At 43.3% G+C, this 18,120-nt stretch overlaps 1 protein-coding gene across 8 annotated transcripts in view; it reads left to right on the forward strand.

The window, feature by feature from the left end:
• Positions 1–1,213: 1,213 nt before the first annotated feature.
• ago4 (argonaute RISC component 4) overlaps positions 1,214–18,120 on the forward strand; it is a 28,902-nt gene continuing 11,995 nt past the window's right edge. For 4 of the 8 annotated variants that reach the window (XM_085791202.1, XM_085791204.1, XM_085791203.1 and 1 more), the window contains exons 1-10: positions 1,214–1,410; positions 8,899–9,070; positions 9,995–10,115; positions 11,121–11,302; positions 11,959–12,095; positions 13,161–13,295; positions 14,086–14,173; positions 14,649–14,796; positions 14,955–15,074; positions 15,163–15,324. In XM_085791202.1, coding sequence (XP_085647328.1) covers positions 1,392–1,410; positions 8,899–9,070; positions 9,995–10,115; positions 11,121–11,302; positions 11,959–12,095; positions 13,161–13,295; positions 14,086–14,173; positions 14,649–14,796; positions 14,955–15,074; positions 15,163–15,324 — 1,284 coding nt within the window. In that variant the 5' untranslated portion in view covers positions 1,214–1,391. The remainder of the gene's footprint in view (positions 1,411–8,898; positions 9,071–9,994; positions 10,116–11,120; positions 11,303–11,958; positions 12,096–13,160; positions 13,296–14,085; positions 14,174–14,648; positions 14,797–14,954; positions 15,075–15,162; positions 15,325–18,120) is intronic. The other 4 variants (XM_085791205.1, XM_085791208.1, XM_085791207.1 and 1 more) reach the window with 1 other exon arrangement.

Raw genomic sequence — 18,120 nt, forward strand, 5'->3', positions numbered from 1 at the left:
ACTTAATTGCATCCTCTTGTGTCACATTAAAAGTTACAGCCTGTAGGCTACACTCCTTTTTTTTTAAACCAATAAACCGTGTACATGAAAGTTCCTTGGGTGTACAGATGAGGATAAACTCTACCACAAAACCAATGTCCATTCCTCAGTATTTTCTTTTGCATATAATATGAATTTATCAACACTAACAGCTCATTTAGCACAGGTAAGGCATGATATGTTACTGTTCTTCTCTCGGGTAAGTGGAATAATACATCACCACTATGTTCAACATGGGCAAAATGATAATCAATTTCAATCACCCTAAAACACGTGAAGTCACTGTCAGAAAACTTTTTGCTCTCCTCTACTCACACAGACACACACCTGAGGCCCATTACGCTTTCACCTATATGCCCTTTCCCCAAAATAATACCCCACCTAGTGGTCAAACACAAAACTATATTGTACTAATAAATACTATACTATACTATACTATACTATACTATACTATACTACTTCAGCATACTTGTAATTTCTTATCTTCATAAAGCCAAAAATAACTTCATCCCTGATTATATTCAAGTCCAGACTGAAGGCCTATCGGATATCAATACTCCCAAATAGTTTCCTATCCTATAGTCATCATTAGATCGTACTCCAGGTGACTCTATGCTCACAATCATTTTACGCTTATACATAGGCTAATCATAATTTTATTTTTGACTCTTTTTGTTATAATAAGGCACTTGCATTGCTTTCTTTTGTTGTTATTGTTTTTGAATCTTTGCGTATCTTTATATTAATATACTGTAATTTCCCAGCTTGGGATCAATAAAGTATATCTATCTATCTATCTATCTATCTATCTATCTATCTATCTATCTATCTATCTATCTATCTATATATATATCTATCTATGTATTTATTATTTTATATAGGTATTTTAGGTATTTATAGGTATTTATAAGCCCAACAAGAGTTATTCTTGTTACATTTCTGTTTTTGTAATTGTCCTTGATTTTTATGGCGCGAATTAATAAAACTGGCAAAATGGCTCCTACACAGCCTACGGTATTCATAATAAATGTTGACGATCAGTTTTTAATGGTAAAGTTTATGCCATGGTAAAGTTTGATCCATCCAGCCAGTGCGGTAGAGAAATATTACGCATGCGCACATGAGACCAAACAGCTCCTCATTGACGCATGCGCAGTTACAAATCGTCAGAAGCAGCAGCAGCAGCGGTAGCTCAGGTCAGTCGGTCCAGTCAGCAGTCAGTCATCCACGCATCTATCTATATTCCCCCTTTTCTTAAATTAGCCACTTTAAGCTTCGCGATACCGCCCCCAATTTCAGCGTCGGTACGGAGCCGCCAGGCCGGGACAGAGACGGAGAGAGAGGCCTCGGCCATGGAAGCGCTCGGACCCGGTAAGAGATTTAAAAAAAAAAAAAAAAAAAACAGAGAGAGAGAGAGCGAGAGCGAGCGGCGGGAGCAGAGCAGCGAGCCGTGTGCTGCGTCGCTTCACTGGGGGCCGCGGCTGCAGCGAGGCCTCGACGCGCTGACGGGGAAAACAAACCGAGGCCCAGCCCGAGGTCTAGTGTGGACATGATGTGTGTGCGTATTTACATCGAACCGGAGCCACGTTTCTGTGGGGTTTTTGTTTTAATCGGGTCTTCACTCGTTTGTTTGTTTTTTTATCGTTGTTTGTGTTTTGAAATATTATTATTCCTCCGGAGCGCGCTCTGCTCTGCTCTGCTCGGCTCTGCTCGTCGTGTCGCGGCTGCATTGCATTGTGTGTGTGCGAGTGTGGGGATTTAACCAGGACCTTCCTTCTTCCTTCCTTCCGCGTCGTGGTGTGTTTACGTTGGTGTTTGTTCACGATGTTTTGGCGACAGAACCACTAAGATATTTGTTCTCGATACCAAACATCGAGGTCGAAATTTGATTCAAATGTGCCTTTTTGTGTTTATTGTCTTGTTTGAACCGTGTTACATTTGAGCCATCACCGACAGCAACGACGCGTCTCCGCGGTGGCTCGCCTGCCTGCCTGCCTGCCTGCCTGCCTGCCTGCCAGGCGGACGGACGGTCCAACATGACAGCGATGGGTGGTGGTGGTGGTGGAAATTACAAGATGAATGCCAATAAAACCACATGTTACTGGCATTTAATGAACAAAACGTGCGTATTTTTTTTTTAGTGGGCTCGTAATTTCCACTGGTGTAGCTTAGCTATATTGCGAGGCTGTCATTGGTTTACGCGCTTTTCTCCTTGGGCAGCAGCAGCAGCAGCAGCAGCAGCCATGCGCCTGTGTATGTGTATGTGTGTGTATGTGAGAGCGAGAGAGAGCACACAGCGGGGATGGATGACGCTTTTATCGATCAGATCTGCAGTCCAGCTCCATATTATTCATCTCCTATATGATAACAAAGGCACTTATTTCGCCGCGGTGCAGCGATCTAATGGGGGTGGTGGCATGCAAGAGTACAGGCTGCACACACACACCTGCACACCAAGCGACAGATTGCGTTTCTATTGTCACAAGCACCACGCAAAATAGGTGTTTACATATATTTTTTTTCCTTTTTTCCCCTCCTCCTCCTCCTCCTCCTATAAAGGCGATGAATGAGGACTTGAACGCATCTCGCAGAGTAAATCGCCATTTTTCTAAGCTATAGGGAAGAAACTTTTTATTTTTGCCCACACAAGATCTTGAAGCAATATGTATTGTTTGTGTATTTGAACAACATTGTATTTGATTTTGCAGCATGAGGGTCTGAGAGGATGATTGGAGGCAGTAATATTGTACAAGCATCCACAGGTGTGTGAGGATTCATTGTCACATAATCAGTGCAGGCCATTAAGTTTGTACTGCAACAGCTGCTGCATTACAATATGGAGAAGTTTAAAACCCCTAAAACCATTTCAGCACCACTGAGCCACATTTCTTTGATATTAACATTTAATTATTTTATATGCACTTTTTTTCTTTGTATGTGGATGCAGATTTCTTTTCACAATCATTGTTAACACTGGGAATGATTTTTGTGGCCAGTGAAGGAAACTTTGGGGGAAAAAAACCTTCCCAAAAGAGGTTTGTGATATTCATTCACACATCATAGGCATCTCTGTGTGCCTTAGTTGTGCAAACTTGTACATTTTAAGCATTGAGATATACATATATAGATATTGTTGTCACAAATGCAGATTAGATTACAACTTAAAAGCATCTGTTTAAAACTACACCTCTCAGGAATAACCCTCTGTGATACAAGATCCTGCTTTTGTTGCTGTTTTGACACTTTTATTTGGAGGTTTGTGCTCTGAAAAATGAGATTACACTAGTTTAGGATTCATCAGTAAAGTAGTACGAGAAAGGATGACGCTTGAATTGTGCCACAGCTGGATGGATGTCCTGTTGCGCTGTGGCTCAACAGTCGAGCTGCTTCTGGTGCAGTTGAAGGTGGTGGTGGGGGGGGTTTCTTCAGAAACATGCATTTTGTGGCTTTTGGCTTTGGTTGTGGCTCGAATTATTTAGGCAGCAGGGGCCTCGCAAAAGTGTGATGTGATGTACTAGGTCTGAGGCGTCTTCACAAAGCAGGAGGTTTAAAACGCTGTTCAGAAACAAAACTGAAAGAAATCAAAGGTTGGTGCAAATATAAATGGAGAGGAGACGAGTCCACTGAAGAGTGAGCTTGAGAAATTAATGATTATCCCAAATAACATAACTCTAGTTAATGAATGTAGCACAAATGAGGGCAGGATTGTGGAGCGAAACACATCTAATGGCTTCATTTGATAATGATTTGAGCTGATTTGCATTGACGAGCGTCGCACAATATTTCCTTCTTGTGGTCACGTAACGTTTACCACAGTCTCCACCATCCAGTGTGTGTGTGTGTGTGTAGTACCTTTTTTTTTAATCCAGGTGATTTGCAGGTGTGGGCGTCAGTCAGTCAGTCAGTCAGTCAGTCAGCATGCTCCCTGCTCAGCGCTGTTAGTCTGACTCATCACCAGGCCGAGCCATCATCCTCATGCTTTAGCTTTAAGCCCAGCTGTCTCCCAGCATGATCACACTGTGGTTACCAGGGACACACATAGCATTAGTGGGCGCCACAGCACGAGCAGCAAAATCTCACTCTGCGAATGTGAGCGGCGACACACGCTGCACACAATAACACAAATGGGGTTTTTTAAACATGGGATCGCTGAGGAGTAAGACGGTGCGAGGAGGAGATGATCTTCTTCTTCGTTTCTTTTGCTCCTCTGAACATGTCAGAGGCCAATTTGGGAATCCAGAGACACACGAGCGCTCACATAGACTTTGTTTGCCTCCAGTGCATCTGTCATTTTCTGCGCCAGGAAAAAAGCTAATTTCACTTCCTCTGCGACTCGAAGTAAATGTAGCCGCCTCACTTTAGAGCAGAGGCTCACAATTATGGAGGAAGTGCACTTGAAGAGGCCGTTTAAAAACCGAGGCCTCTCTGACAGGTCTGCCCGGTCTCGGATCATATCCAGCTTTGTTTAAAAAAAGAAAAAAAATGTTTTATTGATAAGTGGGGTCTGTCAGAGAGAAACCGCTCCACAGACCAGATCAGATTGTCCGCTCAGTGATAATAATCAATAATGCATGACGGGGGGGGGGGGCTGCTAAATAGCCTTATTAAACACACAGTCGGTGTCCAAATGTAAATTTCTATCTTAGACTAGAGCCATAACGTTTTCAAAATACGCTCGTGAGATTCAGAAAGATATGAGACGTAACTCGGGAAGGAAGTCGTTTTCCAAGAGGGGTCCCCTGATGGACATAATGTTCTTTTTACACTTTTATAACTTTAATTTGTAATTACGTTGTACTCTCTGATGTCACACAGCCTCGTTTTCTCCTATTAGAGGCTGTTGGTTAATTTTTTATGTCCGCCTGCGTGTGCCCATCTTTTCCCCATGACAGGTCCTGTCCAGGTTGGGGCTCTAAAATATCCTCATTTGCATGAATGTAGGCCAGTGTGTGTGTGTGTGTGTGTGTGTTTTCCTTCTTCTATTGGTGAAGCAGCAGTGCAAAACACTTGATTGACCCAACGTTAATTCTCCAGTTCCTTTACTTGCACACACAACATACCAATGCTATGTCGGTTTTTGCGTCATATTATTTCTTTGGATTGATTAGAGCTGCTGGGACAGAAAACCAATCCACCATCAAGTGTTTTTGATAATGAATTTATCGTTTCGGTCCGTTTTTCAAAGCAAACAGCCTCCAGTTTGAGCTTCTGACATGTGAGGACTGCCTGCTTCTGTTTGTCACACATCATTCAAAGCTGAACGTCTTTGAGCTTTTGTCTGACAAGGAACAAAAGAAGACACTTGAAGATGCCATCTTGGGCTCTGGGAAGTTGTGATTGGCGTTTCTTTCGCTGTGTTTTGATATTCCTTTTTGGATAATTGTAAAAAAAAAATAATAATAATAATGAGCAGATTAATGAAAACCTTCCATTTTATTCTCCGTTTCACTTGTTGCCGTTTTTGTTTGCCACCACCTGACTGAATAAACAAAACAGAAAAAACAACAAAGCGGGTAGCTCGGCTGTTTCATCTGTTACCTGATCGACAGAAAATAACTCAACAACTCCTCTTTTTATTTTTCTTTAAACAAAAGCAATCAAACACTTCCTGTTTTGCAGCATTTCTTTGTCTTCTCTGGTTATAAACAGGAATTTATTTGGGTTCTGGACATTTATCAGACTAAACAAGCAGCTTGAGCTGTTTTCTTCACCTCCTCCTCTCGAGGTTGAACAATAAATCCGCTTATCAAGAAAATAACTAACTGATTAATTGATAATGAAAACCTCTGGGGAGTGTGTGGTGGCGGCGCTGAGAGCAGAGAGTGGACGGACGGACGGACGGAGGGGCCGTAGAGGAAGGATGTGATCGGGCATTTAACGCTGAAACACTCACCCACAGCGTGGTGGTGGTGTGGTGGCAGCTGAGGAGGCTATATATAGGTACCGCTCTGTTTTTGGTGAAAGTGGAAGAGGAGGACTTGAACTCACTTTAGCTGCACACACACACACACACACACACACACACTCTGGAGTAAAAGCCTTTCTGTAGCTACCACCTGTACACGCAGTTGGTAGAAAAACACAACAACTTGATCCACAGAATGCGTAACTTATTGAATTCTGTGTCCCTAAAACCACAGGAGGTGTTAAAGTCTTAAATTTGAATCCAACAAATGTCTTAAATCTTTTTAAAATCCTCTCTTTGCGGCGCTGTAGAGGCTCAGGGTGTTTTTTGTTTTTTTTGGGTAACTGATTGCATGCTGCTGTCACGCATCTGTAAACTTCAAGTGGGTTTGTTCCAAGGTTGGATTTAATTAACGGCTGTGACTGAATTAATAGCTGCGTTGATTTAATTAATCATCATTAGGATTTGTTATATATTGCTGGGAAAAGCTGAAAACGCAGTGATATAGTGATAATAAACGATTCTTGTGGCTGTGTTGGATAGAAACAGTGATATTAGAAATGAAGATATGACCAGGTTTTGACTCAACCAACCTATATTGTTATTTTTGTGGTTGTACTGTTGTGTTAAACTGCATTTTTATCTTTTTATTCCCACTGTTCTGTACTGAATCCTATATATAAACTTAATTTCCCTGCCTCTAATATATCACATCAATACAAGGTGCTAATATGGAGGAGAAAATGAATGTGGCTGTTTAAGCTGCTGCACACTTGAGGTGTTGTAGTGAAGTGCGCGCGCACACACAGCGTTGTTGTGGAGCTCCACAGTTTGCAGCTACAGCGTCGAGCGCACAGCACTTTGTTGTTCCTCCTACTGTCAGTAACAAGGCCAGTAGGGCGAAGTCGACTGAATCATCAGATGGTTTTAATCCAAGTCGTGACAAAGAGCAGCAGACGTGCAACAAATGGCTTCTTCTTATGTGTCATAAACAAAAAAGCTGAATGGCGTTTTAATGAAAGTAATGGTATGTATGATGGAGGAGGAGGAGGAGGCCTGACAGGGAGGCAGGGGAGGTGTTTTGGGGCCCAGGCGACATGAGGGCACGTTGGGAAAGCGTGTTTTCAGGAAGCGATGGGGAGGGTCCTGATTGTCTGTGCTCTCGCGCTTCACTTGCTAACTGGAGCGTGTGGGTGCAGGGAGTTCAGGAGGACCCCCGCAGTCTCTAAGCTGAGCCCTCCACTGACAAAAGCTCTGAGCAGCAGCAGCCTCCTCCGACCTCCTTCGACGCCACCGACTCAACATATTCAATATTATATTATCTCAATATTATCTCAACTTCTGTTTGTACCCAGATCGATTTTGTTTCCCGTCAGAATCTCAGTTTTTCTACACGTTTTTTCTATTTTTTTTATAGATTTTGACAAAGCTCCCCAGCTTAACGTAAACATGTAATGTCATTGTGAAAGGGGATGAGTCATTATCAGGTTTGCTATAACTAGAGGCGGACCGAGGTCATAACATGTGTATTTTATTGTTTCTAAACACAGAGACGATACAAAACACAAAACAAGATCCCCCCCACCCCGAACCGTCAGACAGCACATGCTATACAGAGTTAGATGAGAAGAGGTGCAAAATAGTCAAATTGGCCAAGACAGTGATAATAATAATAGATAGCTTTATTTTACAGACTCCAAGTCCAATAATGATTAAAAAGAAACAGGAAACGGATTACTAACAGACAAACAATATAGACAGCACACTGTCTGTCCACACACAAGCTAAAAATGCTGCAGTAATAATGACATAATGATGACAAATTTTTTTTTTTAAAAAGAAAGAAAGAAAAACACAGTTGTAGTTTGTTTCCAGTCGGCGGTATGTAATCATGAGTCGAGGGTAACCAGTCATCAGCACAGCAGCCTATTATACTCTGTGTCCCTCAATTTGACGGTTGTAAAGGGGGACGGCCTTATTCCATTCAGAAAACTGTCTGCCCATCAATCACTAGCAGGTTTGTCAGATCTGCAGGTATATAATCTAGGAAGGGTGTCCAAACCTTTAAAAATAATTCGTACTTACCCTTTACAACAGCTTGTAACCTTTATATGTGATGTTTTGTGTTGAAGACGTTGCTTTGCCTCCGTTGCGCTGTAGCTTTATTATGCTGCTCAGACATCATCACACCTGTGTTTTGGCACCTGCACGTGCATATAACTGTATGTGCATGTATGTGTATGTGTGTGTGTTTGTGGTCCACTGTGTGTGTGTGTGTGTGTGTAACGGTAATCCCAGACCTCCTCTGCGCGGCACCCCCTCCATATGGCCCTGCTGTCTGCCTGTCTGCGAGGAGCCGCGGCCTTTTGTCTGGGCGTTCGGGGTGGGTGCCCCCCGTGTGTCTGGGTGGAGCTGTGGGGGACGGGGGGGGGCGGGCCGAAGGATAATTGGAGGTCATTGTTCCGCCGGCCCCCTCGTTGACCCATGTAGGTCAGGGGGCCGGAGCTGCGGATCAATCAAAGCGTGTATGTGTGTATATATGTGGGCGGCGGCTATTTCAGTGCATTCAAGCAGGTGTCACTGACGAGATGGTTTGCAACAAGCTTGGCGTTACGCCGCGCCCATTCATCTTTTTAAATCTGACATTTAATGGAGAGAGTGAAAGAAAAACAGTCGACACCCCCCCACCCCCACCCCCACCACCCCAAAAACCGCGCTTCATTTGAAACTCGGTTTGTGGATCTGTGCAGGAAAACAACTCTGTAATGACCGGTTAAAGTAAAGTTATACTGACGCTAAGTTTTGATATTGGTTGCAATATCAATAAATGATCATTAAAACTCTGAGCTGGTGCAAATCATTGATTTCCATGAAGGGAAATCGTTATGTAACAGTTGTGATGCTGCAAATGAATTATAACCCCCTCTCCTCTTCCTCTTCCTCTTCCTCCCCAGGCCCGCCCGCCCCTCCCTCTCTGTTTCAGCCTCCGCGGCGTCCCGGCCTCGGCACGGTGGGGAAACCCATCCGGCTCCTTGCCAACCACTTCCAGGTGCAGATTCCCAAGATTGATGTCTATCACTATGATATCGACATCAAGCCTGAGAAACGGCCTCGGAGGGTCAACAGGTAAAACACCACACCAGTTTGGTTTTGGGTTTTTTGTCAAAATTATTTCAGGTCTTTTTTGTTGTAAATGTTTGTTGCATCTGTAGCTGTTAAAAGCACAAACTGCCTGAGGAGGAACTTGTCTCCAATGTGCAGGACAGTTAAAGGGATAGTTCAACATTTTGGCAAATTGGCCCATTGCCATAATCCCTATTATACTATTATATAGTCATAGGAGTAGGTTTGTTACCTTTAATTGTTATTTTTAGAGTGGCGGAGCAGAGCCACGAGCTGCTCAGAGCTACAGAGGCTAATGGGATTTCTTGGTTTCCCTCATCAAACTCATCAAATACACAATCCAACAACTCCAAAACGCTCTGGTGGACAAGTTGTGACCTGAACATTCACCACGCTATGAAATAATAACAGAATGTTACGATATGGAGTTGTTTTCGAGGTAAATTCATGCAAAACTGCTGATGCTCGTTGCCTTCAGGGGCAGTTTTTCATCAAGCAGTCTCTGTATTTACCTTATTAACTGTAACTCTGTCTGGTAACGTTGTGTTATTATCTCATAGCGTGGTGAATGTGCAGGTCACAACTTGTCCACCAGAGCGTTTTGGAGTTGTTGGATTGTGTATTTGATGAGTTTGATGAGGGAAACCAAGAAATCCCATTAGCCTCCGTAGCGTAGCTCTGAGCAGCTCACAGCTCGCGGCTCTGCTCCGCCGTTCTAAAAATAGCATGCACCGACAATTAAAGGTAATGAACCTACTGCTATGACTATAGGGATTATGGCAATGGGCCAATTTGCCAAAATGTTGAACTATCCCTTTAAGATCCTAGTAAGAGAAGCAAACTGAAACTGCGCCTGTTTGTGTTTGCATTGTCTCCTTGTATTCTTGTGTGTGTGTGTCTCACCACCCTGCTGCCTCTTCCTATCAGGGAGGTGGTGGACACCATGGTGCGGCACTTCAAGATGCAGATCTTTGGAGACCGGCAGCCTGGCTACGACGGGAAGAGGAACATGTACACAGCACATCCACTGCCGATTGGAAGAGACAGGGTTGGTGTCTGAAACAATGAAATGCTCAGATTCATGTCTTTGAGAAAAAGAAAGAAAAAAAAAAAATTGTGAGCTTCAAGGATTTATGAAGGGACAAACGGTTTTGTATTTAAGACCGTAAACTGAATGATTTCATACGTTAAGAGGTGACAGACGTATAAAACTGTTTATTGGATTACGTTGAGCGGACAGACGATGTGTATATAGATTTGTGATTGGCCAGCTGCCAGCTTGAATTCCAGATTAGCCCCGAAAATCTGGAGCAATAATATGAGATTTAATGCTCCTAAAAGAAGAAACAACTGCAGACGCTCTAAAGCTGTAATGTTTCATTAACCTGTTCAACCTTTTGCATTCGTGGGAAACAATTTTGACGACATGAAAATTAGTTCTCAGCTATTGAAGCTAGTCCAGCTGCTTCATCATGGGCAGTAGATGCTTTAATCACAGAAACTAGTGTCTGACCTCTAGATGATTAATTAAAACAAAAGAATATTAATGTTAAGACGCAGACGGTTTGAATCTGATTGGAGCCGTTCCTTATTGTGTCATTTGGTAAATTCCACCAGAGAGCAAACGTAAGCTTGATTACTAAATATAGTGAAGTAATGTGACCAGAGTGAAGTGAAAATAAAGCTTCCTTGTTTAAGAAAAATCTGCATCTTCAGCAAAAAAAAACTGTACACTGTACATGCAACATTTAAACCAACCAATCCATAATTTCTACAATAATAAGAATGACATAAGAGAGTTCAGTATGTATTTGTTTACACACGTGGGCACTAATGAAATGTTTGAATGCTGCTTCATTCAAAGGCAAATCGATTCACCAGAGATTGTCAGTCCTCTTTGCCCTCGACCACTTATCTCAGTCCGTCACCTGTTCTTCAATCAATTTCTCCTCGCACATCTTTTGTCTGCCTCGCTCCCCTTTTGTCCTCCCCCCCCTCTCTCCGTCCTCAATTCGCTGACGCTCTCTCCCACTCTCTCTCTCTCCGTCTCTAGGTGGATCTGGAGGTGACGCTGCCTGGCGAGGGGAAGGATCAGACGTTCAAGGTGTCGCTGCAGTGGGTGTCGGTGGTCAGTCTGCAGATGCTGCTGGAGGCGCTGTCGGGTCATCTGAACGAGGTCCCAGAAGACTCTGTCCAGGCGCTGGACGTCATCACGCGGCACCTGCCTTCCATGAGGTTAGCTCCGTCCATCCATCCGCCCGCCGCCGCCGCCGCGTGTCTCCGTACAGACGCATCGGCCACGCGCTGACAGCGTTATTGCTTTTCATCTTTAATTTGTCTTAATTTCCTGCCGTCAGACGTCTCTCTACCTGATCAAATTAAAATCTAACTCTATAATAGGTTTGTCTCTCCACAGTTCATCACACTGTGATTGACTCACTCACATCAGCTTTTGTAACGTTTAATAACGCGCTCTGCTTTGTGACAGATTTGAGCTCTAACTTAAATTAATCTTCACATCATCTGTTTTTACTTTTGCTCACAGATTAGTTTTTTAATGTGTCGCTGTGTGTGTTTGACTGATTTCCCTGATGTGTTACATTTGATACCCTTTGTTTATCATTACTTGTCATTCAAAAGTTGCTTTATTCAAAATTATGTTTCACATTATGCCATAAAATCCAAGTTAAAGCATATTCTTGGGATTTTAGTCTTTGTCCAGCTCCTAATAACTCCCACACCCTGATCGATAAGCAATCAACATAAAGTCAAGCAACTCTGATGACTGAAGAGTTTGTAATTCCACAGCTTCAGTCTTTTTGAAATAAAAAGAGAAACTTGTGTTGGGGAAGATCGTGTCGATCACTGACTCTCTTTATGTGCGCACACAGGTACACTCCAGTGGGGCGTTCGTTTTTCTCCCCTCCGGAGGGCTACTACCATCCTCTGGGTGGGGGCAGGGAGGTGTGGTTTGGTTTCCATCAGTCTGTCCGTCCTGCCATGTGGAACATGATGCTCAACATCGACGGTAAGAGGAACAATCAACTTCACTTCTGTGTGTGTGACTCGTCTCTGAATCCATTCATAAGAACAAACAACGCAACACATTTGTATTAAAGCAGAAGTAAGCAGAATGTTTGTGTTAATATAAGTCTTAAATAGTTATATCTTCCGACAGCAATCACTTATATAGAGTGTTTGGTCTGAAACAAGGGTCTGTCAGTCACTCTGCTCTGCTCTGAGCCGAGGAGAAAACTTTCCTTGTATCCTACAACCTTTATCCAATGAGGAGAGAGAACGGCATGAAGGGGCGGTCCTCTCTGTGTGTGCAGCCAAGGAATGCGCGTGAATGCAGTGACGTAGGGACGAGGGCGGGGACTGCTAACTCCATCGGCTGACAAGAAGTTAGCCAAAACGACCGGATCGCTTACTTCTGCTTTAAGTATTAATACCAATACCAGAGTATTAATTTGTTGGAGAGGCTGCAGCATTAGACTTGAGATTCATGTGTTTTCTTTGCACTCAGTCTCTTCTGATCACTAATTGATTCTTTATTTCTGTGACACGTCTGATATTTTGGATATATGATCAGTGAAGAGTCATTCGGTGGGAACATGACTACTGATTCTACCTGGTGTTGAAATGAATGAATGAAAGATAACATTATCAGTCAAAATAAACAAAATTATCAAGTTATTCACTATGTTTTCTTTTGGAGTCTGAAAAGCCTGTTGCTCCAAGTCATCTTTACTGGACTTTACTGGATATATTTCGCTGTTCCTGTAGCTGGAACAGCCACCACCCCCACCAACGCAGCTACCTGCATTTTCTTTTTAACACAGGACACTGAAGACAGTTTCTGAGTGAGTAAGTGAAGGTGCAGTTGAGACGTCGCGACCAAATCGCTGTGACAGAAACTTGATGTGCTTTAAAAAAAAAACGTAATCTTTTGAGATGAGGAATTACAGTCCCATCCAAACTCTGCCTGTGATGTGACACCAGCCTGAACTTATCTCTCCTTATTTCAGATATTAATTTGTGCTACAGGCAAATAAATGATGCATCTCTTTTTTCTTTTTTTTACCCGCCACAGTGTCAGCCACCGCTTTCTACCGTGCTCAGCCTGTGATTGAGTTCATGTGCGAGGTGCTTGACATCCAGAACATCAACGAGCAGACCAAACCACTGACGGACTCCCAGCGCGTCAAATTCACCAAGGAGATAAGAGGTGGGCACTCGTCACAAGTGCACACACAGCACACACTGGGTATGTGACTCGTTATGCCTTGGATTTACACAGAAGGGGGAGGGCGAACGTTAACACACACACACGCGCACGCACACAAACCTGTATGACTCAGTGTGTATCAGTTCAGCACAGAGATTACATGTAGGTGTGAGCCTGCCAGGCACACGCATGTTTGTTTTTTATGCAGTGTCAAAGAGCTAAAGAAACTGCACCCACTCCTGTCACATGCTCACACTGTAAACACACTGTAAACGCACACACACGCGCGCACACACACAGACACACACACACACAGCTTCATTTCTAAAGAGGGAAGGACTAACAGAAACTGGGGAGTCTCAAATCAGAAAGTACAAGAAATGTTTGAGTTTAATTAAATGTAAAACTGCATTTTGTTGAAAGTAGCCTTTTTTTGTCTGTGTTGATATTATTGTTAACTACACAAAGAGCCTCTACTGTAATTGTACTAACCCTGCAGGAGCCACTGGTGTCTTCAGAGTGCATAGTTTGAATTGCAGACACTTTAACTGTTTGCCGTGTCCGTGTGGTTTGTTTGTTTAATTGAGTGATGACAAATGTCTGAGAGGAAACAGCAGAGGGCTGTAAAAACCCCTCGACACAGCAGCGTTTTATCTTTTTTTACAGTTGCTTGTACAAATCCAAGTTGCTTGATTTCTTCTTCTTTTTTTCTTTTTTTTTTAAAAATGTCAGACTTTTCCGTTAGCGGACATCGTCTCTATAACAGAGTTTTCTTGTGTGTTTCGAGCAGGTTTGAAAGTTGAGGTCACACATTGTGGTCAGATGAAGAGGAAGTATCGTGTGTGCAATGTCACACGCCGACCCGCCAGCCACCAAACGTGAGTGCCATAGTAACACCCGTCAGTTTTGTGGAGCCTCACTCATTCTTTCCTTTCCATATTGTTTTTTTAAAGAGGAACTATGTAAGTCCAGTCACTTTTCCGCCGTTTTGCTAACACTCCTCTCGGTCATGTGCATTTATTTACAACAAAGCCGGCGAGAAATCAATCAATAGAGCGGTAGATAACGTTATATATCATATACGATGTTACGACATGTTTATTTGTGTAGTTTAGTCTGTCGTAAACAAGAGGCGTTACGCGGCAAGTTTGGTTTTCAGCCAAGAGACGCAATAAGTGACACGCACGACACACGTGGAAGGCAGAGAGCCTCGTAACAAGTTAAGCCATTTATTAAACCATCACAATTACTCGAAAGCTGTTTAATTAAGGTAAAAACGTTGCATAGTTCCTCTTTAAAACGTGCTCACGTCGACGTCTGTGGTCTTTTCTCACATGTCCCGTTGGTTCACAGGTTCCCCCTACAGCTCGAGAACGGCCAAGCCATGGAGTGCACAGTAGCTCAGTATTTCAAGCAGAAGTACAACCTGCAGCTCAAGTATCCACACTTACCTTGTCTGCAAGTGGGACAGGAACAGAAGCACACCTATCTTCCCCTGGAGGTCAGAACCAGGCTGTTTTCATACTTTGATTTATTTTACTTTCATGTCCACCTGCCATGTTTCTCCCTTTTTTTTGTGAGGGGGATTTCTTGCTTTTGTTTTTTTTCCCTCTCATCTGATTGATTTATTTGTTTTTTTTTCCTCTTCTTGCTCTGCAGGTCTGTAACATCGTAGCAGGACAACGCTGTATCAAGAAACTGACAGACAACCAGACGTCCACCATGATTAAAGCTACAGCTCGCTCGGCCCCCGACAGACAAGAAGAGATCAGCAGACTGGTGAGAAGTCGTTTACCTCTCAGGGCAAGAAAAAGACACGAGAACAGCGAACGTTTACAGGTCCTCCTCCCTCTCTTTCTTCCCCCAGGTCAAAAGCAACAGCATGGTCGGGGGCCCGGACCCTTACCTGAAGGAGTTTGGCATCGTTGTGCACAATGACATGACGGAGGTGACGGGCCGTGTTCTCCCTGCGCCCATGCTACAGTATGGGGGCCGGGTGAGTACAGACACAGGCAGGGACTGTGGCAGGGTGAGTACTGGGCAAGGGGCTGCACTCTGGGGGCGCCAGTCTGACCGGGGGTACACACACACACACACACAGGGGTGGGGGGGCTCATCAAGGAGTGAATGGTGGGAGTTGAAGGGGTAAGATCCAGGTTCACAGAGGTCGTTAATCAGAAAGATGAGCTAAAGCAGCAGTGTGGAACTCATTTTAGTTCAGGGGCCACAAACAGCGCAGTTTGATCTCAGGTGGACCGGACCAGTAAAATAATAGCGTAATAACCTATAAATTAAAAGAAATTTGAATTTTTCCCTTTGTTTTAGTACATTTTAGAAACAACCTATGAACAACCTGAAATTTCTTGATACAAATATGTGCGATTTCAACAAAATGATGCCTCTTCTGTCTTCCATGTAATTTTCACACTTTGCAAATTCATCCTGAGGGCCGAATTGGACCCTCTGCCGGGTCAGTTTTGACACCCCTGAGCTAAATGATTATTGATAATAGGATATAGTTTAATTAGAAATTGATTAAGCAGTGGATTTTTGAGCTAATTTTGTTAATTTTGGCATGAATTAATATTCAGAAATGTTTCAGAGGCTGCTGTCTGATGTGAGGTTTATATTCCCATTTCATGCAGGATTAACGTGAAATTTAATTGATGCGATTTATTAAGCTGACGACTGTTTATACAGCTTTAAAATATGCAGACCTGAAGGATCTGGAACTTGCCCTTTGTTTTTAATCCTGCGGTGCACCTCAGCAGCGTGTTCAGTTTATTTATTTTTTTACAAAATACCTTCTCCTTTCACCGGCACTGCTCATGAGCATGTAAATGATACGACGCCGCACACAAGACGAGGCCTTGGCTTTTCTCTCGCCACATTCAGCGGTGTCGGTGTAGGTGGAGGAAACGAGCCGAGGAGCTGCTGAGGTTCACCGTATGAATCTCAGATCAGCCAATCCAGACTTCACACACTCACAGAGGGAAGTGCTAACATTATTTTTTAGCAGATCTGTGTAAACCTTGAAAGGCAAACGTTTGCATCTAGCCCGCAAACACGAGATGTATCTGGGAAAATCTTTTATTGATGTGCGTTTTAACACCTTGTTATAAGATGCAAGAGGCTGAATTGAGATTCAAGGATCGTGTGTGAAAGGGGGGAAAATATGGATGTGTTGCCAACCAGAGGACGATAAGACTCATAACCCCCACCGCCAGCATCAAAGTAAAAAAATCTGTCTGAATTCTTTCGAGTCGATCTGACTTAATCTCACATCTACAAATCAAAAGGTTAATATGAATACTACAGGGGCTGGAATGTAACTCTCCAATCAGATGCAGCGTTTAATGATTCTGCAAAGACGAGATGAAACTTTAATGATCCCTGTGGGGAAACCGGCTTCGTGTTTGGCTGCTGCTCTGAACTTCTCTGAAAATTGTTCCTTCAGAATAAAAGCAGAATCTCGCCCGAGGGGGTAAGAAAAACAAAAAAAACACTTAAATCCCCACTATTGGCTGCATGAACTATGTGCTGGTTAATTTAAGATCCTATCACAGCACTCTCTCTCTCTGAAAGGCTTGGCCACTTGCCTGCTGGGATATTGAGTCTAATCGGCTTCTGGTGAAATGCCTTTAAATGTAGACTGAGAGCTTTTCCCATTTCTGTGATCACTCGGTGTGAATGAAACATACAACTCTCACTTTTCATTTTATTCAATGGCATGCTGATGATGATGTCGATGGTACATACAGTCGCTTCAAAGCGGGCCGCTCCCTGATGAGACTGTAATGCACGACACGTCGAGATGGGAAAAGGCTGCAGTCTGTTTTTACTGTGAAACAAACATATGCACTGTTGTTGACGTGTTTTCCGTAATTGACCGTCATTTTCTTGAGGTCGTTTGAAAATCCTGCACCTCTGATCACTTTTAAGACTTTTGAGCCAATCTCGTAATGAGATGGAGAAGCTCTTAACTTTTCCTGGCACACTCCGGCAGTTCATTGTGGTCACTCGTTTTTGGAGAACGTAAGCTCTTAATGGCCTTTGGCAAATCTCGTTAACTTAACTGAAAGCCATTGCCCTTTTGAATTTGTATTCACAACCAAACTCCTTTGGATGTAGGAGCACTCACCTAATGATGTCGCTATGAGAGAAGGTGCAATCCTCCTGTTCACCGTTCATGTCAGGCTCTCCTGATATGAGAGGCTATAAATCAAGATTATATGTCTGTGTGTGCAATAAGATGGTGAGCCTTTCTGTTGTAAACAAGCCTCAGTCACTATGGGTGTCATGTGCAGAATATCAAACCTCTTTAAAGGGAGAGTTCAACATTTTGGCAGATTGACCCATTGCCATAATCCCTATAGTCTTAGCAGTAGGTTTGTTACCTTTAATTGTTGGTGCAAGCTATTTTTAGAACGGCAGAGCAGAGCCGCGAGCTGCTCAGAGCTACGCTACGAAAGCTAATGGGATTTCTTGGTTTCCCTCATCAAATACACGATCCAACAACTCCAACGCTCTCATGGACAAGTTGTGACCTGCACATTCATTGTCTTTGTAACGTTCCTTTATTATCTCATAGCGTGGTGAATGTGCAGGTCACAACTTGTCCATGAGAGCGTTTTGGAGTTATTGGGTTGTGTATTTGATGAGTTTGATGAGGGAAACCAAGAAAATCTTATGCACCTCCGTAGCGTAGCTCTGAGCAGCTCACAGCTCTGCTCTGCCTTTCTAAAAATAGCTTGCACCGACTATTATAGGTAATAAACCTACTGCTAAGACTATAGGGATTATAGCAATGGGCCAGTTTGCCAAA

This window comes from Trachurus japonicus, chromosome 11 (genome assembly GCF_045865225.1).
Source record: "Trachurus japonicus isolate A0001 chromosome 11, Traja_1.0".
NCBI classification, from domain to species: Eukaryota; Metazoa; Chordata; class Actinopteri; order Carangiformes; family Carangidae; genus Trachurus; species Trachurus japonicus.